General features: G+C 49.0%; 1 protein-coding gene across 2 annotated transcripts; it reads left to right on the top strand.

Annotated features, from left to right (window-relative positions):
- Nucleotides 1-281: 281 nt before the first annotated feature.
- Nucleotides 282-20,947, top strand: LOC122390195 (venom carboxylesterase-6-like). Of its 2 annotated transcripts, XM_043382922.1 has the most exons (4): nt 282-421; nt 963-1,122; nt 1,330-2,522; nt 20,472-20,947. In XM_043382922.1, the coding sequence occupies exons 1-4, from the start codon at nt 419-421 to the stop codon at nt 20,850-20,852; spliced, it is 1,737 nt and encodes a 578-aa protein (XP_043238857.1). In that variant the 5' UTR covers nt 282-418; the 3' UTR covers nt 20,853-20,947. The 2 variants fall into 2 exon arrangements, with proteins under 2 accessions (XP_043238857.1, XP_043238856.1); XM_043382921.1 differs by lacking the exon at nt 20,472-20,947 and having other exon boundaries at nt 1,330-3,138.
- The last annotated feature ends 2,663 nt before the right edge of the window (nt 20,948-23,610 follow it).

Here is a 23,610-nt window from a genome sequence, read left to right as displayed (position 1 = left end):
TTTTCGATGATAACGTGTTGTGTAACTGTATGTGATGTCCAGCAATGTCTGCCTGTTCGTTCAATGTCGATCTTATCAATTATCATCCTGTATTTTAGCGTACATCATCCTTCTTTCACACCTCCCCGTCGCCCCGACTTTTCTTCTCCTGTCCTCTCTCCCCTTCCTCTTTTCTATTTATAGTCACCGTGCTCTTTTCCTCTGTCCCCTCATCTCTCTCGCCCCTCCTCTCCTCTGCTCCTGACCTCGAGCCACCAATGGAATCAATAGACGCACAGCACCCACCCGCCTCCGGGTCGGTCCGTCTCGGCACATCCGCACCCGTGCTGCGCGGCCCGTCGCGACTGGCCTCGTCAGTCGGAGTGTAGAGATCAGGAAGGAGGGATAGGCCCAGCTACCGGAGATACGCAGCGAGAGTATGGTGAGCGAACAGAATGTGGGTGTTTTGTGTTGAGAAGCATTTGGGCCATAGTGTATCCAGTTCAAGGATTTGAGTGATAAAACGGAATCAAAAGATATTTTGCTTTGCGTTCATTCCTTGGTATGCACTTGGTTTGTCATGCACAGTAAAATGTTCAAGATCAGATCTGGCTCTGTCTAAAGTAATGAACACAGGAGCCTCCGTAGGAGCTCGAGCGCATGTATGACCAGCGGTTTTCGTGCTGTCTCAGCTTATCGGGGAAATTTCTCGCATCGGTGCTGTCCGAGGTTTTCAGCAGTTTAGCTATGCCTGGATGGGCCCGGGAGAGGCTGCGTAAACATGGAATGTGCCAAGGACGCGCCGTCACCCCTCGCACCGGCGGGTGACATTGTGCAAGTCACCGCCCGAGAGTCATGGTCCTTGGATCAATGAATGGTCTGATCATGGTGCAGTTTTGACGCAGCCTGGTGCTCTGCGTGCGGGTAGCTGCGTGCTTTGTTCCAGTGACCGTTTTAAGAGCACGGTTTGCGCCTTGTTCCAGATGCTGCGTGTTCGGCATCTGACGCTGTTTTTGGCAGCGTCAATACTGCTGCTTGTCTCAGCCGCAGTTTCCGAGGGTCCAATCATATCGACGCAAAATGGCGATATCCGAGGCGAAATTCTCAAGTCGTTCCTGGGAAATGAGTTCGCCTCGTTCAAAGGTGAGCTGATCGTCGCATGAATCGCTCGTTTCCACTTGAATGTGTTCGATACTCTTATCTGATCAGGTTGAATATTTAGTAGTAATTATCACTTGGAGCATAGTTAGCTAATAGGACAACTACGTGTTTCACCATCTTTACCGTGTAGTGTGTTTCAATGTTGTTGTAGTAGTAATCATACGACCCCGTTTGTTTTCCATTCTCCAGGCATTCCGTACGGCGCTCCCCCGCTCGGGTCCCTCCGATTCCGTCCTCCGGAGCCTCACGGCGGCTGGCAGGGGGTGCGGAACGCCACAGAGCACGGAAGCAAGTGTCTCCAGTTCAACACCTTCTCCGGCGCGCTGGAGGGAGACGAGGACTGCCTGTTCCTGAACGTGTACACCGCCCGGCTGCCGACTGCCACTGAGAAGGTCCGGCTGCCTGTGCTCGTCTGGCTGCACGGAGGGGCGTTCATCTTTGGTGACGGTGACGCCAGTCCGCTGTTCGGACCCGAGTATTTCATGGACCAGCAAGTGGTGCTGGTCACCATTAACAACCGGCTGGGGCCGTTCGGGTTTCTGACGACAGGAGACGAGGCGGCGCCGGGGAACTATGGTCTGCACGATCAGCGTCTGGCGCTGCAGTGGGTGCGGGACAACATCGCGGCGTTCGGCGGCGACCCGAACCAAGTCACACTGTTCGGTGAGTCGGCAGGAGGAGCCGGTGTCGGCCTGCACGTGCTCAGCCCGCTGTCCAAGGGACTCTTCGCCAGAGCCATCAGCCAGTCCGGTGCCTCGTTCTGCAACTTCGCCGCCAGCGGAGAGCCGCAGGGCGACCTGGCCATGCGACACGCTGAATTGCTGCGATGTCCAAGCGGGAGTTCGCAGGACGTCGTCACCTGTCTTCGTGAGAAGCCTGCGACTGAGGTGATGATTGCGGTGCAGAAGCTGGAGACTGATTTGGTGGTCGGTCTGCCGATTGTCTACAAAGCTCGCGTTGATGTCGAGTCGGACACGCCGTTCCTCCCCGAGGATCCACACTTGTTGCTGCGGGAGGGTCGCTTCAGTCGCGTGCCCTGGCTGCACGGCATAACCCACGACGAGGGTGCCTTCATGATTGGCACCCACTCGGCCGAGTCGCCGCCCAAGTACTCCTCCAGGGACTGGAACGTCTGGGCTAAAGACATCCTGGCCATCAGCAAGGTGACGGAAGATCCTCCCGCCATGGCAGAGAAGATTTACCGCTTCTACTTCGGTCAAAATTCCGTTGGAGAAGGAAATCTCGAGCGTCTGGTGGAAGTGTACACGGACCGCACCATCGCAGCGTGCACTTCAAAGGAAGCCGACCTGGCCTCTGCCCACACTCCTGTCTACAGGTACGTCCTGAATCACATGGGCCCGGGACGACAGAGTTTCGCCAAGATCCTCAGCGCGATTCTGGGCACCGCGGACGGCAGTGTGAGGGACTACGGCGTCTCACACACGGACGACCTGCTGTACCTCTTCAAGAACGGGCTCGCTCCTCCCGTTGCGCTGGGCTCTGAGGAGCACAAGATGATCCATTTCATGGTCTCGCTGTGGACGAGCTTCGCCCGCCAGGGCTACCCGAGCACGGACGTCGTGTCGATGCCGAGGTGGCCCGTCTACACGGCCGAGGATCGCCAGCACATGTGGCTGAACAATCAGCCCAGCGTGGGGAGCGCCGCCTTCAGCGAGCGGATCGCCTTCTGGAGAGGTCTGGAGATCAACGAGAGCTGGCGAGCTCCGCAGGGCGGGTCGACACTGCAGAAAGATGAGCTGTGATTCGTGAACGGATTGGGTGAAGTGAGATTACGGTGAAGAGAGTGTTTTATCAGCAGAAAACTAGCTGCCAACTTAGCTGGATTTGATTCAAGTGTGTCCTAGGTATAATAAATTTTACGCAAATTTTACCTCTTGCCACAACCAAACTCGATAGTACCGTAAATTTATGAGCCTCCTGACAGGTATGGTTGTGGTTGATGGCAGGCCGTAGCCAGACTAAGTCAGTGAGGAGACCGGCCGTGCGCGACTATGTGCGCACGTTGAACTTTGGACTCTAAATTCTGCCATAGAACTGGAATGGCTTGATCGGACTTCGGAGGGAAGAGAGCAGGGTCACTACAACACGCTTCGCTTAGGTGATTATAGGTACCCAAGATTGCTTGACTACTCATAGGTACCTAGGGGAAGGAGGGTGAATTGCGCCACCTTAACGAAAAACTCTATTTGTAAGAAAACCGCTGGAAATATAAGCATGCACTGGTAACCATTTCAAAGAGGAACTCGTTGGCTACGATTTAAGAGCCTCCCGATCAATTGAGGATGTTTTGTTGGCTTCTGACAGCTGCTTTTTCAGAAACATGCAAAAGGGCGCATTTGCCAACAACTGCTGTAAATTGCGCCAGGGGGATGGCGCAATTAGAACCCAATTGCGCCCTATACTTTAACATGGCTAAGTGAATGAGACGGAATGCATACACCCCGGGCAGTCTAATGTCATTGTGGCTTACTTAAACATCTATAATGTTATTCAGGCTGGATAAATAATAAATGTAGATATAAATCGCGATATTTTTTGCCCAGGTAGATAACTTTACATGTGTCCGTACGCTTGTAAAAGTGCAACGAAAACGTTTACTGTAACTGACTAGATATATGTGAACGTATGCGCCTATACAATTATATTTTCAATCGTTTCTCGCAAAATTAATAATTTTTTATCGTTTTGAAAACTTAATGACATCAGTTTTTAGTTTTTTATCATAGCTGTCACCTCTCACGCCTGAGTCCATGTTGAAAATGTCGTATTTTGTCCATTACACCACAAGCCGTAGCCTAAATGGCAGCTGCATTATAAGTTCGACGAGAGAAATAATTTGCGGACTGACGACAGCGGGCTGCTCCCTTGCCTGACCTTAAACTCCTGCTTTATTGCAATCAGTTAATGATGCATTCATACTGTCGTGGTACAATGACTACACCATTATTCCATTTGCGCCCCCCTGGCGCAATTGCCATGGGCGCAATTAAAAATGAGGTGCTTTTTAATAAAAGCGTAGAAGTTGTCATAAAGATGTTGAAGGATGTTTACTGTTTCAGTGAAATATAATAAAAAAGGGGGTTTCTTTCTAAATATCACTCTGAAAATCACACAAATATCGCAAATTTTTATAGCCAACGGTTCAAAATACTGCAAAATAGTTAAGAAAACGCCATAACATCTTTGATGGCGTAATGAGCCTTGCTAATTGGCTTCATCAGAGAGTTTGGGCCATAAAATGATCTATCCAGTGGTGAAAATAATGTTTTCGAACACAAAAATCTAAACATGCCATTGAATCCGTGGGAATTTTGGTGGGACCGATACCTCCTGGTCAGGAATCGAACAAGATTGAGGGGTACCGGCTTATACATCAGAGAAAGGCTCACTCCCACCAGGCAGCAGATTTTCAACAAGCTAATGCAGCTGAAACGAGAAGGGAAGGTCAACACGGTATTCACCAGAGACGGCGTCGTGCACGTCGTCATCGGCGAGCGAGACCGGCCGCGTCCCGTGAGATGTGACGCGGCCCTGGAGCGTATCAGCCGTGAGGTGGCCGAGCTGGCCGAGGCTGGTCGCCCCGGACAGCCGAGCCGCCGAGACTCCCGCTCCGACGAGACCACTGGGGCGAGTCGGAGCGACGGCGGACGGGAGATGGCGCACTCCCCTCCACGGGGTCGCGACCATGTGGCGGCAGGACCAGCTGGAGCCTCCACAGACACAACACCGGTCCGCGCTGCCGACGCCGCCGGACGGGGAGCGGAGCGCCGGGAGGGCGCGGAGCCGGGTGGCTCCGTCGTCCGCGGTGAGGAGGAGGCAGAACTGGCGCGCCGACGCCGCTCTCCGTCCTCGCCTGGCGCTGGAGATCGGCCGGAGCGGGGGCGCGGCTGCTCGCTGCCCGGGGAGGGGGGAACGAACCGATCTCCGGACACGTTTGGCAGAGGCGGAGGTGGCTACGCTGGGGCAGGTGACGGTGACGGGGGAGAGCGGCGTGGAACAGATGTCTCCACCAGCCAGTCGGCAGTGGCGGAGGCTCCCCGGCTCGCGACAGGTATGGCGTCTGTCCGACGTCGCTGTGGTGCGGACATACGTCAGTTTCTGAACGTGCACAGTAAGTGTGACTAGATGGCAGACCAGAGTGTGAAACAACCACTTTGAAAAAAGACAGCATGTACATGAGCGGTAGGAATTCAAGTTCTGCTCAAGTTATACATTTTGTTTATAGCTGTATAAGTGTAGCTGTTTCGGAACGTCGCATATCAAGTGTGATGAAATGTGATCGGTTGACTGCTCGTTTTGTTTTAGTTCGTAGTAGGATAGCATGCAAATTGACTAGTAACTGGGTACTCGAGTGTCACATGGTGCTCCATGTTCGAAGTAGCCATTTAAATCATGCGCGTGCCGATAACAAGACACAGCGACTTGCTGAGATATGGTTACATGCTTTGCTTAAGTCAGTGAACGCAATTAACGTACTACCTGTCTCGGTAGCATGACAAGCCTAAACATAATAACTTGTAATATAAACGGTTTGGCCAGTGACAACGGGCAGGTTCCCAAAAGGCGTAAGCTGTTCACTTGGTTGAAAGCCCATCAATGTGACGTGGCTCTGCTGCAGGAAACGCACTGTTCAAGTTCAATGGAACGTTTATTCGCCCACGAATGGGGTGGTGACAGTTTCTTCTGTAACGGTACCAGCAGTAGTAGAGGTGTGTGCATCCTAGTCAGAAGAGGTCTCGACTTAGACGTTAAAGAAGTACGAAAAGATGACGAGGGCAGAACAATTTTTTTGAAAGCTGTACTGGAAGGCAGGTCAATTTTGCTTGGTAGTATTTACTGCCCAAACATAGATGAAGTCGAATCAATAATGCGAATTAACGATTGGCTGAGCGAAATGCATGCAGATAACGTCGTGCTTGCAGGTGATTTCAACGTAACATTAGATCCATCTCGAGATCGCGAGTGGCCAAATCAAAGAGTGATACGCGATTATTACGGACAAAGAAACAGGGCGGTAAAAGAAACGTTAGACGAGTTCCGTCTTGATGACGCTTGGCGAAGGCAGCATCCGAACGATATCCAATTCACATTTACCAGAGGTGATTCCCGGTCTCGATCGGATTATTTTTTCATATCTGATCACTTATGCATGCCAGGGAAACTAGTTGCATGCAATATAATGCCACCATTCTTAAGTGACCACAGAGCAGTACAGCTGAAGGTTTGTCCAGCGAAGCAATCCAGAGGTCCAGGATATTGGAAATTTAACAATTCTTTACTGGCAGATGAAACGTTTGTACACTGAAAAAAACTTACTCCCCATTTTCTAATTTTAGAATGCCAAAAAGCACTCCTGCAATCGAATAATTTTATGACCTGGCATAAGCGCCTAAAATGGGGAGTTTTGGGGAATAAAACTAGCATATAGAATATATTTAGTATCCGAACGCTTATATTATTCGTGCTAGGGAGTAATTTTATGACGGAGGATAAAAGTATGCTATCTTTGGATAAAATTACACCAGATGATAATTTTATTAACTTAACACTAAAATTACTCCCATTCGGGGAATAATATTGCCATGCCAAAAAGCACCAGGGGTGGATTTTTATATCAAGTTGGGGTTGCACGTGCAACCCCAACTTTGAATTGTGCAACCCCAACATCGGTTTGTGCAACCCCAACTTTACAACTGAAATAAATCGGCGGGCGACTCGAATGGTGCCGCCCCCATAACCCTGAGCCATCCCAAAACTCTATGCCACCCGTTGACTTGGCACCATCTTTCAAAAGAGCCCTACCCATCATGTAGGCAATAGTCACCCCTCAACTATCTAGTGTACCTAGTTGCCGCCTCCTCAGACCTCAAATGTAGGTGCCGCTCCCTTCGAATGTAGGTGCCGCCCCCTCGAATGTAAGTGCCGCCCCTCGAATGTAGGTGCCGCCCCTCAAATGTAAGTGCCGCCCCTCGATTGTAGGTGCCGCCCCCTCGAATAGGCGCCGCCCATTAAATGTAGGCGCTATCCCCTCGAATGTAGGTGCCACCCCCTCGAATGTTGGTGCCGCCCCTCAAATGTACCTAAATGCCGCCCCTCGAATGTAGGTGCCGCCCCCTCGAATGTAAGTGCCGCCCCCTCAAATGTTAGTGCCGCCCCGCCCCCTCCCTCGAATGTAGATGCCGGCCCTCCTCGAATGTAAGTGCCGCCCCCTCGAATGTAGGTGCCGCCCCCTCGAATGTTGGTGTCGCCCCCTCGAATGTAGGTGCCACCCCCTCAAATGTAAATGTCGCCCCTCGAATGTAGGCGCTGTCCCCTCGAATGTAGGTGCCGCCCCCTCAAATGTTAGTGCCGCCCCCTCGAATGTAGATGCCGGCCCTCCTCGAATGTATGTGCCGCCCCCTCAAATGTTAGTGCCGCCCCCTCGAATGTAGATGCCGGCCCTCCTCGAATGTAGGTGCCGCCCCCTCAAATGTTAGTGCCGCCCCCTCGAATGTAGATGCCAGCCCTCCTCGAATGTAGGTGCCGCCCCCTCAAATGTTAGTGCCGCCCCCTCGAATGTAGGTGCCGGCCCTCCTCGAATGCAGGTGCCGCCCCCTCAAATGTTAGTGCAGCCCCCTCGAATGTAGGTGCCGGCCCTCCTCGAATGCAGGTGCCAGCCCCTCGAATGAAGGTGCCGCGCCGCCCCCACAAATGTTGGCCCCGGCCACTTATGCATAGGTGTCATCGGTCATCCCATAAAATGTAGGTGCCGTCCCTTCGAATGTAAATGGCACCCCCTAGCGTGTAGTTGCCGCCCCCTAAGGCCTAGTTGCAATGCAGCCCCCTCAAATGTAGGTGCCACCCCCTAAGTGTAGGTGCCACCCCTTGAAATGAAGGTGCCTTTCCCTCACATGTAGATAGTTGCCGCCCCCCCCCATGCGTGGGTGCCACTCCTCAAGTTAGGGTGCTGCCCATAAAATGTAGGTGCCGCCCCCTCTAAGCGTAGGCGCTGCCGGCGCTGCCGCCTCAAGTGCAAATGCCATCGCCGCCCCCTCTAATGTAGGTACTACCCTCCTCTCAAGAGCTTGAGCTGTCACAAGGCCGTAGAGCTGTCGGACATGCAAAAATGACCAGTTAAAAAAAATCGTGGATTTCGATTCCTGGTGCGCCGCTCACCGCCCAGTGGAGGTCGCAGGGGGGCATCAGGGCCATGCCCCCCCCAAAGACAAATCAGGGGCCAAGGCCATCATATAATTTGCCCCCTTAAACAACCGATGGGCCCCGATGGGCGTAGGGGCCCTGACTCTTACCCGATTGTCACGAGGCTCAAGAAACCAACGCCAGGTATTATGTAACAGCCCCCATACCGGTCTTTGAGTATCCTGACTTCTGAGGGCGCTTCAGTGGCCTTCAAGGGCCCACCTTGACCGATGAGGGCCCACATCGACCTCCCAGAGCCCTCCACTGGCCCTTGAGGGCCCGAAAGCGGCATCAGGAGTCCCCCAACCGGCCTTTGAGGGCCCCACACTGATCTCTTGATGGCCTCATTTCTGTCTCTGGGGTTCAGGACTGACATTTGGGTGCCGGTCACTAAGAGCCCGCATCGACCTCTGAGGGCCTCAAACTGGCCTTTGAGAGCCCTGTACTGGTCTTGAGGGCTCCCAAACTGGTCTCTGGGGGTCCACGCCTCTAATGGCCTCATTTCTTTTTCTGAGGGCCCCAAACTGGCCTCAATGGGCTCCAGCCGGTCTATGGGGTCTCTACACCGCCCCTGATGGCCCTTTTATGGTCTCTGGGGTGCCAGGTTAGTCTGGTCCCTGAGGCTGCTCTGAGGGACCCACACTAACTTATGATGAACCCACTCCGGTCGCTGAGGGCTCAAGATTGAACTTTGGGTGCCTCGCACTGGGCTCTGAGGGCCCACATTGACCTCCGAGAGCTCCACACTGGCCTGTAAGGGATCATATTGGGCTGGCCTCTGATGACCAACTGGTTTTTGAGGGCCAGTACTGGCCAGTGGCCACTCAGGGTCCCAAACCGGCTTTTGAGGGCCATAACCGGCATCTGATGGACCGAACCGGACCCTGGTGGCCCAAAACAGGCCTCAGAGGGCCCCGCACCAGACTCTGAGAGTCCCATATTTGGTCTCTGGGGTCCAAGGAAGAACTTTTGGCGTTTCATGCCGTCCTCCAAGGCTCCCTGTCAGTCTCTGTTGGTCCCCATGTCGGAATTTCGGAATTTGAGGGCCGTTATCTCGTCGCAACGGGCCGGCATTAAGGTCTATAACCATATCGGGGTCACATCGGTTTCTGAGGGCCCATGTCTGCTGCCAAGGGTCCCTGGTCTCTGATAGTTCCATTTAGGTCTTTGAGAGCCCGGGCCTGCCCATCATAGGCGCCTCATGCTATCTTCTTATTCTCTGCCGATCTCGGAGGGCCCCTGTCGATCTGTTTGGCCCGTACAGGTTTTTAAGGGCCGCTGCTAGTCTCTGAGAGCCCCATGTCGTTAGTTGTGTCTATTTTGGGTCGCATTGGCACCACACATGTCTCTTAGGGCCCATACCAGTCAAGGGGTCCCACATTGACCTCTCAAGGACCAACGCTGGCCTCAAGGGCTCACACTTCCTCAGAGGTTCCGAACTGGCCTTTGACGACCCCGCACTGGCCTTTGATGACCCCGGGCCCGCACTGGCCTCTGATGGCTCAGGCAGGTCTCGTAAGACCCACGTTGGAGTTCAAAGACCCATACTGCTGTGCGAGGTCTCACCCGGTTTATGAGGGTCAATCTCAATACTGGCCTTAAATGATCTTAATCCGGGCTTAAGATCATTTAAGATCACAAGGGTCTCATATTGGTTTCAGAAGTTTTCCGCTACTTACGAAAAACTTCAGGGGGAGGGGGCGGATATTCGCCCCCCTACGCGGTACGCGGGTTAAGCTAACACACCGCCCCCAGCGAGGGTCTACAGGGGCCCCTTTGCCAATTCCCCCCCCCCCCCCAACGCCAAGCTTACGACCGTACCTGGTGGCGCCCACTTCCGGACTATTGCGCCCCTCGGTACCGCTTTGGGCGCCCTTTCAGGGCTGTGCAACCCCAATAAAAAACAAAAAAATCCACCCCTGAAAAGCACTCCTTTTTTCGATAATTTTACCCCGGAGTAACTCCCCGGTAAAATCAAGCCCCGGTGTAAAAATACCACCCCTGATAATGAGGGGTGATGTGATAATATTATGACCAAGTGTAAAATAAGGAATGCATTTAAACAATGTATTGAAACACCAACAATTGATTAACGAATGGTACCTGGGCATCAGCAGGTACATCTTAGTTTGGACGCAGTTCCAGTGATGGCGCATTGCGGCCGACAGGGACGTAATTTTGCTTCCTAGTTGAGAAGCGGCGTCTCAACTGGGAGGCAAAACTTCGTCTCTGCCGGCCGCAATGCGAAATCACTGGAAGGACGTTCAAGGTCACAACTCACAAGAGCGTTATGGTTAACACTGAGGCTAACGAATAACATCTGCGCACAGAACCACCGCCACGGATGGCAGATAAAACGAGCGTGTATGGTTAACCCGCGCCCGGCTGGGGGTCCTGGATTTCCACGCCCTGCTGGGGGGGGGGGGGTGTTTGAACACCCCCCCTTGTAACTCGGCTCCTGGGCCACGTAGCGATACGCGGAAGGCGGCGTTCGAAAGAGCGTAAAAAATAATGACGAAATCACTTCGGTCAATTTTTTGGTCAGGTCAAAGGTGAGGTCACCAGAGGTCATTGAAGGCAAAATTTCGCCGATTTCCAGGTCGAATGTCGAAAATTTCCAAGAAGCCCACGCATAACTCAGGAACCAATTGAGCTACAGCGCCGCGGAAAGTGCATTCGATAGCCCTATTAACGCCCTTTCTGAGTAATTCTCTCAGATTTGACCTAACGTCAACGGTTTTGCCTGCAGGGGGCAAAAACTGCAAAAATAGCCGATTTTCAGTTTTTCTGCAATAACTTTTGACCCAAGCCTTGTACGATCTTACTTTCACCGGCATCGTGTTCCTCTCGTCAAGACGCATCGAATGAACTATAACTTGACCTTGAAAGGTCAAGTTGAAAATTTGACCACAGGTCAAGGTCATGACCTGACCGGAAAGGGTCATGTTGCATATCAGTCGATCCGTATCGTCGAGCTGAACACATATAAGGCGTTTTCATCGCTCTAGCATGCCTCTATCAAAAGTTATTTGCGAAAAACTGTTAGATACCATTCGTGACCTAAGATGACCTCAGGGCACAAACAAGGGTCTCGGACACCATTTTCATGTTCAGTGTGTCTAAACCACTTTTAATTCGATGTTTGGGAGTGTTTATAATGTCTTTCGGCCAAAAGAGGCGCATTTCAATTTTCTCCCATTGACTTATAATGGGGAGGTCGCAAAATTGACCTGACCTTAGGTCATCGATATCAAAATTCTGAGATATACATTTTGTACATGCTATTGCTCTTAGCAATCGCTTAAAGTTTCAAAGCGATCGGTCACTCGGTGTAGCTATATGACAGACATTGAAACTTTTTTGAGGTGAGGTCACTTCAAGTGACCTGGTGACCTGACCTTGAATGACCTTGGTCTGAAATTTTCACAACATGTGTAGAATTGATTATGATAAGGTGTACCAAAAACGGCGACGCTCCGCGCCGCCGTTTTTGAGATATTCGCGAAAAACCACAAGGGGGGGGGGGTGTTCAAGCACACACACACCCCCATCAGGGCGCGAGTTAACACTGAGGCTAACGAATAACATCTGCGCACAGAACCACCGCCACGGATGGCAGATAAAACGAGCGTGTATGGTTAACACTGAGGCTAACGAATAACATCTGCGCACAGAACCACCGCCACGGATGGCAGATAAAACGAGCGTGTATGGTTAACACTGAGGCTAACGAATAACATCTGCGCACAGAACCACCGCCACGGATGGCAGATAAAACGAGCGTGTATGGTTAACACTGAGGCTAACGAATAACATCTGCGCACAGAACCACCGCCACGGATGGCATATAAAGCAAGCGTGATCTGGGCTATGAAAGACGTACTGAGACTCATTGGCGTACTGAGACCGCCGCAGCTGAATTAGTCATAATACAGAGGCTCCAGTAGTGTGAGCCACACGTTGCGAGTCACTTGAGCCACAGGTGAGCCACAAGTCACGAGTCACTTGAACCACAGGTGAGCCGCAGGTCGCCAGTCATTCGAAGTGGGCATCTCCGATGCTGGTTCTACTCTACCTGGGTAACCTCCTACACCTTCTGTGATAAGCCAGATATGTTTACATCGAATCCCACACTCCGGTAAAGAATCTCGAACAGGGCCCTGCAGGGCCCCGTGAACTTTGTGTAGAAGACAGCGTGGGCGGCCGTCATTAGGGCCACGGTCTCCAACCTGGTGGCCGGCAGTTGGCAGACCATCAAACCGTCCACCGATAGTTCCTCACCTGCCTGACGAACCCCGTTTCTCGGATCCGCCAAGGTGCCAATGGTTGTTCCACAAACATAGGCAAGTAGAGCTAGCAGCTCGTCGTCTGCCGTGAAAAAGAATATTGCAGTCAGTTGGCATCAATGCATATCGTACAAATAAACGTAAAGAAAACCTAGGAGAGAAACAAGGAACCGCGTTCGTGCAGTAGCTGGCTATGCCACTACAGTATCCATGGAGACGATTCTTCGCTTCTTCCTGATTTCTTTTCACTCTCAAAATCGTAGTACGATGCGTAGTACGTTTACGTAGTACGATACACTCTTACAACTAAACGTGCATAATTACAAAATAATTATACGTCGTTAAAATATTTCAGTGAAATAAGAAATTAGTACCCGATGTTCCGCTGTCATGGTTAAGTATGGAATGCAAGTAGGTATCAAACTGCATGTAACTGTGGTATATTTGGAGACAATGAAGACAACCATGAATGGAGACAACCATGACTTTTCAATATCACTAGAGTTAAACAACACTTTTTGACTAATAGCAAAACCAACGACGATTGGCTGTCCAAAGGTGAGATAGATAGATAGATAGATAGATAGATGTATTCGAACAAGATCCATTATAAAACAATGGCTTTTCACTAGTTCACGTAAGCGAATTAAAACATTGTGGACACGGCGAAACAGACATACCAGCTGGCAGCTACAATCACGCACATGATGAAGTCAGGTATACCCTACTGCGACTTAACAGCGCGTCTGACTGCAGAACGGAACCCGCACGTTCCGGGCTCCACACCGACACTGTTCAGTAGCCCTACTCCTCGGTAGCACAGCCGTCTCCTCCCTGCCTCAGTTCGGATAGTCGGGAGCGTGTACAGGCTGGCCTGCCTCGTGTTATGGCTGTGGCGCTGATCAGTCCGCAGACCAATAGTCGCCATGATGCTTTCAGGCTGCCCTGAAACTATAACCCGCTCGACCGCACACACAGTGTGATATATCACAAGCTGTTCAGCAGTGAGCCACTGCAGTTGTTCCAGGGACTGAGATACATGGTCATATCGCCTCTTGCCCGTCACTACTCGAACGCAGAAGTTGACAAGTTTTTGTACACGTCGAAGCTGCGTCATGCCACACGAACCATACACTGACAAACAATACCGTAACACGGAAAGGACAAGTGCCTCGACAATGGATTTCAGTGTCACTCTTGGGATCACGTGACGTGCATGAGTCAGAGCAATAAGAATGCCCGTGCACTTTCTAGTTACATTGTCGATGTGCGTTTCATAGTTGAGATGGCGGTCAACGTAAACTCCCAGGTTCTTGGCGGCTCGCGACTCAGCAACAACAGTGCCACAAAAGTGAAGGGAGACTAAGGGCAGGTCGCGCAGCATCGCTGGTGTACCTAATACGACCATTTGTGTCTTAGCTGTGTTAAGCATCATGCCGTTAGCACAAAACCACTGATACATACGGTGTAAGGCGTTCTCCATACAGGCCACCATTCGCTGCACGTCACGTTTCTTTCCGCTGACCAACAGCTGTGTATCGTCTGCATACTGGACAATTGTTACATCATCTGAGACACTGAGGCTGAGGTCGTTGGCATACAACATGTACATGACGCATGATAGCGCTCCGCCTTGAAAAACACCAATGTTATTTTCTCGTGAGCGCGACAGTACGTTCCGTCCTTTACCGTCACACAGCCTAACCTGCTGAGTGTGATCAGACAAATAACTGCTGAACCATTTCGTGTCAATGCCATACAGTGCAAGTTTTCGAAGTAAATTTTGATGTGGCACTACATCAAAACATTTGGACAAATCCAATAAGACCAAAATTGATATGTTGCCGTTTTCCATTGCGTGAAGAACCCTATCAGTTATTACGTGAAGCGCGGTTTCTGTAGACCGCTGCTTCCTGTAACCGTGTTGGGCATCAGCAAGAAGATGATTTTCTTCTAAGTACGTTGTTAATTGGGTCTGAACAGTGCGTTCTACGAGCTTCATAATAGCCGGAAGAATAGAAATGGGGCGTGTATCGGACGGCTTGGTTGTAACCTTTCCTTTAGGGATAGGTGTCACCAGCGCATGTTTCCACGCTCGTGGGACCACACCAGAGATCAAACTGAAGTTGACAACATCTAGTAACGCATGTCTTACGCCGTGGAAAAACTTCTGCAACATGCTCACACTAATGCCATCGTCTCCAGTTGAATTGGACGGTTTCATAGATAGAAGCACGGTATATAGCGTGTCTGCGTCCACCGTTTCCACACAAAGGTACAACATGTTGTCCCACCCGTCGTTAAAGTGCCACCTTTTTACGGTTTTCGGTTTAAAATGGTTTTCAGTAGACCTGACCCACCTATGACCTACCCTGAAGTCTGTTTCCCGAAATTCGTCCTAGTTTTCGAGATATCCGCATTCGAACTTCACATTGATGCCATCACAAAAAGTGTGGGAGATGGGATTCTAACATGGTAATGTTACATTCCCATATTCCACACATTTGTGATGGCTTTAATCTGAAGTCCAATTGCGGATATCTTGAAAACTAGGCCGAATTTCGGGAAACAGACTTCAGGGTAGGTCATAGGTGGGTTAGGTCTAGTGAAAACCGTTTTGTGTAAAAAAGGTGGCAGTCTTCCTTTAAGCCAAAAAAAAAAAAATCATCAAGAAAATAAACAGTTGTCCTGCCCTCTGCTATTAATGTATTACGCCATTGGGATATGTGAAACGTCATTTCTCCATCGTGCAGGAAGAAGCATGCGTGGGAAATACCTTCCTACACTTGGTCTTGGCTAATGTTTTGGCCTGACCTCGTATTTATCGAAAATACATCGGGCCTAACTTAACATTCGCTAAAAAAAATCAGTCAGATCTAAACATTATTCCAGCCCTGGCCAGGAATATATTGTCTACGATGATCGGCTCGAGCCCAGTTACATAGAAGAAGAGTATCCCCCCCCCCCCCCCGGCACGATGTGTTGCTAGCGGAACACCTCATCCGAAAAGGTGTGCTTGTGCCCGTTCAAAACTCACCGTCTTTGTCGGCCGGCTCCACGTTTATCATCGTCTGGGCATACTTCTTCGCGGTATGTCTGATTTTGTGCAGGACATGCTCCTTCACGTCCTCCTCGAGCCCCATGATCATTCCCAAGTCAGTCCACACCTGGAAACATCGCAAAATCACATTAATGAATGGAATTAACATCAAGCAACATCAAGTGAACATTATATCATTGTGGAAGGTCAGCTCAGGTAAGTTACTCCAGCTCACAAAAAGTTTGAAAGCGCGCCACGTCAAGTGTCAACCTCTGGTGATCTTTTACCTAGATAGGCAATGGGCACTGGACGACTATGGGTAACATCGACCACAAGACAGGAAACATCAACGTGACACAGGAGGAAGCTCGGAGGACCCAATACGTAGCGGCCATGGGTGACAATTTGTCTTCCAGAATTTCATCATCGCGGAAATCTTCGTCCGCAAATCTACGTCAACGCATTTCTTGGATTGTATGGTCATACTGCGGATTACTGTAAAGTCATACTAACAAAACACAAAGTATACAGTAATTTCAGCTTACCTTCGAGGACTGGGACGCTTGCTCGGTTCTCTGACAGAAGGCCTTGGTTCTGACGACTTGAGCACAATGGCGGTCGCGAATGGTCGCGAACTGCAGAGACATTCCGAAAATATTATTCTTGGAATAATACTGTGCTGGACGAATAAATTAATCACTTTTAGATTAGTTATGTCACAACGGAATAGGATTATCAAGAAAGTGATACAGTACACTGTAAAAAAAGTTTAGCATTTGGGGTACTAACGGCTGCTATTCGTAGCACCTTTTAGCGTCAAAAGAACCCTACGACGTATTTACAAAGAAGCATGGTGCTAATACTGTGCTAATGATAGCTAACATTCCCATCAAATATTATAAGTTTAGATCACCTATTCTTCTACTGAGCTTAACGTCTACTTCTGCTAGTACCCAGTCCATCAGTGAGTGCTCTTTCAAGCTGGATTTCTAATTAGAACCATTTTAAGCGTTTTAGAAGTTGGTAATGCTGAATATGGTGCTTACGTTAGTATCACAATAGAACCGGACATGCTTACAGAGGAAACAAATTTGAAATTGGCGCCAAAGAAAGTAGCTAAGCCCTGCTTTACAAATCTCTGGGAGTCTTATCACCAGCCCTTTAGCACGTTTTGACGGCGCAGAGCGATATGCGCATGCGCGTGCCAGCTGTTTCCGGCCACGTGTTGCGCCATTTTAGTGGAGTCCGTTGGTCGTGGTGGGAGTGTGTGCACGTGCTCCGGTATATGAAGTGAAATGAAGTGAAGTGAAGTGCTCCGGGCACATGCCACCGAGTGATAGCTCTGGAATGATAGCTTAAATCAGCTATTATCGGTGGAATCCGTCGTGCGTGGCATGGGAGTGCGTGCCCCTGCTCAGGGAGGCAGTGAGGTGGAGGGAAGTGCAGTGCAGCAGTGCAGTGAAGTGAAGTGAAGTGCTCCGGGGCCGGGTGGTACAAGAGCATTTGCCAACGACACATGCCACCGACACCGACATTGATCGACTTTGGTGAGTCTGACACGTTGTATCTTTTGACATTATCTTATATTGTTTAAGTGCTTCATATTCCGACTTTGGCAAATCGCGCTTCTTGGTCTGAAGGAAAGTTGTGTTGTTTGCGAAAATAGCTCCCAACAGAAAAAAAATCTTGGAACTGATCCAGTTTTTTTTTTGCTCCAGGCATGGGGCCTGGTCAGTTCTTCCGTCGACTACCACTTACAATGGAGGACAACTACGACAACCGCGGGGTCTCCGGTTCCGTCTATCACTAAACGCCGTCTGGTCGTGGATGAGGTCGAACTTATGGCCATGAACGGAACGTCGGTTCAACGACCCCCCCCCCCCCGCCTCCCGCAGTCGATCTCGCGTTAATCGTCGGTCACTGCGAGTGTGCAGGTATATGAGCGACCTTTCGTTATTTCCCGTGCGTTTGTTTGTGTATATATTTACATTTGTTTTTCATGCAGATGATATGAAGTGTTAATAAATGCTCCATAATTATTTTTTAATTTTATAATGTGTTGGATGCTTGAAAGATGCACTTACACGGGAATATTGCAGGATGCAAAACACAATCATTGAGACTTGTAGTTATCACTTATCTAGGATATAACCTTTTTTGCACGTCTTTTCGGCCTTACACAATTTTCTTTTTGGTAATTGATTAGTCCTTTTTGCAGTAACTAGTGAAAGTATGTGCTGCTAAAGAAAGCAGTTTTTGCGAACTTTTCATGCAGCAGCTTTAACTAGTATAGATATTCTACTTTCAGCCCCAATGCTTTCGTTAGCATTATTCTACTTGTCGTGGGGTAACAATAGCGCTAAAACGGTTCATATGTGAGTACGGAAGGTACTAACTGCATGCTATTCTTAGCACCTTTTAAAGTTTAGCACCGCTAGGGTACTGAAAATTGGTCTAGCAGGTGTAGGGTACTACATTTAGTACACGGGTGCTAAACAAATATGGGTACTTATATTAGCACCTTGATACTAAACTAGATCTCAGTTAAGTACGAATAAAATGCTTAGCTTAGCACCGCTAGGGTACTGAAAATTAGTCAATTGAAAAGTACCTCTATGGTGCTAAACTTTTTTTACAGTGTATTGCTTGAAATACGCTCCCGAATACTCCCGAAGAATAATGTTAGTAATGCTACCACATAATATTACTCCATGGTTATAAAATTATTGTCCGGACATGATAGTTTTATCACGAAGGAAGTAATTTTACACCTACATGAGAATAGTTTTATTCTGTTGCGTCAATTTATCAGCCGTAATGGAGTATAAAAATTACCCTAATTACTCCACAGCGGTTTATTTTTATGCAGTTTTGATAAAAGTACTCTAGCTGTCAATTTTATTACCATCTAATGGGAGTTCAGCACAAATATATTCCAATGACCTTGTTTATCACCGTGAAATAAGCTAAAATTACCCCATGCCTCTTTGAGACTGATATAAATTTATAACCCGGAAGAATAAAAAGGACACGTGATAAAATTAGAAGATAAAATTAGCACTTGCTAAAACACAAAAGAGATGATTATAGTACCAGGTTTAAGAATAAGTTTCAAAAACGCCCTTAATGCAATGCAGATAGTAAGAATACGCTACAAAACATAATCATTATATGCCATTGGTGCGTGATTATTCGCCAAACTGGAGTGGAAAAACTCCAAAAATAACTCTCTAGGTGTAAGTTTTTTCAGTGTACAGGAGCTTGGTATGTTCATTAAAGAAGCAATAAAAAGTAACGATACTGCAGGAGTCTCTCGCGTACTTCTCTTCGATACAGTGCTCTGCATGACTCGCGGGAAGGTAATCCAATTCGCCTCAAGGCAAAAAAGGTTAAGAAATGAACGACTTGTTAGTTTAGAAAATATAATCGCTAGCAAAAGTGATGCCAATAGGAACGATGAGCAGCTTCAGAAGGCGGTCGAGGAGAGAAATGAGTTGATAGAAGCCAGAACAAAAAGGAACATGTTCAGGTGCAAAGTAACTTGGGCTGCGTATGCGGAAAGATGTTCATCATATTTTTTCTCTTTGGAGCAACGAAAAGAACGTTCACGGTTTTTACCAACCATGTTCTTAAATCATTTCACATCTACAGGAAAACTTTCCGAAGATACAGATCAGATGTTGAGTGAATGTTCAGTCTTCTTCGAAAAACTTTATAAGCGTGTGCCTCCGTCGGACGCAAACGTCTCGTTTTTAGATGAAATTGAGGAAATATCTGATGCTCAGAGGCAAGAATGCGATGCAAAACTGTCAGCTGCGGAATTAACGGCAGCCCTCTTGTCCTTGAAGCTAAACACCTCACCTGGACCCTGTGGCTGGACAGTTGAATTTTTCAAGAGTTTTTGGGACATCCTCTGTCCGCTGTTTCTGGCGGTGGTAACGGAAATATTTGAGCGAGGATTTCTACCCGAGTCATTTTCTACAAGCGTCACAACGCTTATTCCTAAAAAAGGGAAAGACAAGAGAAGGGTGGAAAATTTAAGACCAATTACCCTTCTGCCAGTGGCGTACAAAATCATAGCAAAAGCAATAGCTTTAAGGCTAAAGAAAGTGATTAATGACATAGTCCACCCTGATCAGACAGGATTTCTAAAAGGGCGCTTTATTGGAGAAAATGTTAGATTAATAATGGATTTGATTGACTTAACAAATAAAAATAAGACGAGAGCAATGCTTATGCAATGCGATTTTAAAAAGGCGTACGACTCAATTAGTTGGCCCTATCTGAACGATGTTATTAAAGCGTATGGGTTTGGACATCAGTTCAAGAGATGGATGTATGTGTTCTACCCATCTGGATCACATAGTACCACCAGGGTAAACGTGAATAATTTCTTATCGCCGAGTTTTCGAATTGAGCGTGGGATAAGACAAGGTTGCCCTCTGAGCTGTTTGATATGGTTAATCGGTATGGAACCGCTTCTGAGAAAAATACGTGCAACGAACTCAGTTCGAGGATTCCAAATTTTAGGGAGAGAAATAAAGTTATCAGCATACGCAGATGATCTTACACTGATCCTGGACGGATCTGAATTTTCATTACAGAATGCAGTAAACCTATTAAAAGAATTTAGTTTAGTTACAGGACTACACCTGAATGTTAGTAAGACCGCCTGCTTATGGATAGGTAACAGAGGATGCGATTTAGAACCAATTTGCCAGGAGCTGCACCTAAAATGGCTACGGGACGACGAAGCCTTGGATCTTCTTGGCATCAAGCTGTTTCTTGACCCAGAACGGACCAAGATCCTCAGCGCGATTCTGGGCACCGCGGACGGCAGTGTGAGGGACTACGGCGTCTCACACACGGACGACCTGCTGTACCTCTTCAAGAACGGGCTCGCTCCTCCCGTTGCGCTCGGCTCTGAGGAGCACAAGATGATCCGTTTCATGGTCTCGCTGTGGACGAGCTTCGCCCGCCAGGGCTACCCGAGCACGGACGTCGTGTCGATGCCGAGGTGGCCCGTCTACACGGCCGAGGATCGCCAGCACATGTGGCTGAACAATCAGCCCAGCGTGGGGAGCGCCGCCTTCAGCGAGCGGATCGCCTTCTGGAGAGGTCTGGAGATCAACGAGAGCTGGCGAGCTCCGCAGGGCGGGTCGACACTGCAGAAAGATGAGCTGTGATTCGTGAACGGATTGGGTGAAGTGAGATTACGGTGAAGAGAGTGTTTTATCAGCAGAAAACTAGCTGCCAACTTAGCTGGATTTGATTCAAGTGTGTCCTAGGTATTATATAATACTGAACGAGGCCGGTGTAAATAAATTTTCAAGACCGAGGTCCTTACTGGATTTTTGAACGAGGCCGAAGGCCGAGTTCAAAAATCAGTAAGGACTGAGGTCTTGAAAATTTATCACCGGCCGAGTTTGGTATGTATTTTACTGTATGCCAACGATGCCAACGATAAATTTATTTTCTGGACCGAAGCTCTTAGCCGACTTAGGAACGAGAACATCCCAAAATGTTGGCTTAAGTGCATTCTGGTAATGCATTTTTGACCGTGGTCAATTTGCTTACACCAGTTATTACCACACCCCTCTGGCTAATGTATTTGAATAGACCAGGCATACAGTAAAATAAATTTTACGCAAATTTTACCTCTTGCCACAACCAAACTCGATAGTACCGTAAATTTATGAGCCTCCTGACAGGTATGGTTGTGGTTGATGGCAGGCCGTAGCCAGACTAAGTCAGTGAGGAGACCGGCCGTGCGCGACTATGTGCGCACGTTGAACTTTGGACTCTAAATTCTGCCATAGAACTGGAATGGCTTGATCGGACTTCGGAGGGAAGAGAGCAGGGTCACTACAACACGCTTCGCTTAGGTGATTATAGGTACCCAAGATTGCTTGACTACTCATAGGTACCTACCTACATTTGAAACTTTAATACCGAACGCATAATAAACGTGCTTTGAGTGACCTTCATCTATTTTAGACGGTACCTTTCGCAGCATATGGATCACACGACTGACAATCATCCCTATTCCGCGCTCGGACGCGATTCGAAGCCGGCCTAGGGCTAGGCTATAGTGTGATGCGTATGTGGGATGGGGTGGGGGAGGGGGAGGGGAGAGGCGGAAACAGCCAGCCTGGTTACCGACGAATGGCGATTCAGATTGTCTCGAAAAATAGACGGATAAGAAACTCAACATAAATCTTCACCAGTAATTTTGAATACGGATCTGTCGGATAGGGCAGGAGACGGCCAGAGCCGCCCAGAGTCAGGAATCCCGCAGGCACTCATGCCCGAAATATTCACGACAAACTCGGAAAATGTCAACTTCTGACAAATGCAAAGTTCAATTGAATTTCTTGTAGTGGCTGGGTATTTCATGTAAAATAGAGTAGGGGAGAGTGGGGTAAGATGCCCAGGGTGGGAAAGACGCCCCACCCCCTCTAGCGGCGAAACAAATAATCGAACCTGGAAATTAATGTTCTTAGCGTAAAGTGGAAGACTGCCTTGCTAACTGCACAAAAATTTGCGAAGCTCAGTTGGGCAACGGCTGGCTGGTGATTGCATGTTTCTTATTTGCTTCTTTCAAAAAAAATTTTTGATGTCAAAACATTATAAATATCAAAGAAGGTAAATAATTTTTATGTCCCTTGCTATGGTCGTGATACATTAACATGCGTGTACTGTGTCCCAAACAGTTTTTTTCAGGGTTTAGTTTTATGGCTAACAAATTGTACTGATTTAATGATAATTTGGTACCTTGGGGTAGGATGCCCCCTGCCCTGATGGGGAAAGACGCCCCACTAAATCCGTAGTGTGGCCTTCAAGGAACCCGTCAAATCATTTATTGCATACTTGTGATGAGAGACAAAAGCCGATCTGGGACTATTGAGAGCCCAGTACGGTCGGGTGCTTCCCATGCCGGTCTCTCGGCCCACACAGCGACTTTTTGGGCGGCATCTGACTCTGAGAGCCCTCACGATGGCCTCTGTGGGCCCCATTATTGGCTCCAAGGCAACCCACGACATCCTTCGAGGGCTCCCACGTTGGCTCCACGGGCCGCACTGGCATCTGAGGTCCCCACAATGGGCTCGAGGGCCCTCAAACATCATGAAGACCTATAAGGGCCCCACAGCGGTCTCCGAACGCCACCACGGAGGCTTGTTTGGCCGCGCTGAACTATGATGGCCCTAACGATGACCTCTGAAGCCCCTCACGACTACTTTTGAGGGCCCTTACGATGACGTTTAGTGTCTATTGCAGGCTCGAAGGGACTACTGATTCGTTCAGGCGATTCACGTGCCCATTTATGTCACTTAGGTATAGTGCAGGGGGCATCTTTCCCAACGCCAGGGGGCGTCTTTCCCACCCTGTGGGGTAAGATGCCCCCTTTCACTTCTTCAGGAAAATGCTTAATAGCATAAAAGCTATCATATTTCAGGCACGCAAGTATGTTATTTTTTGGAGAAAAATGATGTCGGCTTCCGTTGAAATTCCAAGTTTTTGCTTCCCGATCGTCATTTTCGAATAATATATGAGATTGTAAAACCCTGGGCATCTTACCCCACTCTCCCCTACAAAGCTTTGCAGCTCTTGGCTTCGCCCCCTCTTCGACACAGGTTCTTGTTACTGTGAACGTGAGTTCTAAGGCATGTTTCTGTTTTATTTATTCTTGGTTTGCAACAAGAGTGCTTACTCTTCATGAATTGATGGGACGTTGACCCTGACTCTACATAGTGTCCGTCCCCGACTTACGCTTTCCCCTCCCCAGTCCCCACGTCGTCTACCGCAGGCCGCCCGTTCCCGCCGAATGTCACGTCACGTGACTATGCCCTCGGGCTCAGGACCAATCACATCTCGTCACCTGACGCCTCTGAACCCCGAGTAAGGGGGGGAGGAGGGGGCGACGGCCGACACGTAGCAACGCGC

This window comes from Amphibalanus amphitrite, unplaced genomic scaffold, assembly GCF_019059575.1.
Source record: "Amphibalanus amphitrite isolate SeventyFive unplaced genomic scaffold, NRLGWU_Aamphi_draft 000386F_arrow, whole genome shotgun sequence".
Classification (NCBI taxonomy): Eukaryota; Metazoa; Arthropoda; class Thecostraca; order Balanomorpha; family Balanidae; genus Amphibalanus; species Amphibalanus amphitrite.
The sequence above is the reverse complement of the archived record's forward strand: the minus strand, read 5'-3'. Positions and strand labels throughout refer to the sequence as shown.

What these genes read in the sequence shown, in the direction of transcription:
- LOC122390195 (XM_043382922.1), top strand. An exon ending in TGAGTTCGCCTCGTTCAAAG is followed by an intron (nt 1,123 to 1,329) that starts GTGAGCTGATCG and finishes TCCATTCTCCAG; the next exon opens with GCATTCCGTACGGCGCTCCC. An exon ending in GACGACAGAGTTTCGCCAAG is followed by an intron (nt 2,523 to 20,471) that starts ATCCTCAGCGCG and finishes GAACGGACCAAG; the next exon opens with ATCCTCAGCGCGATTCTGGG.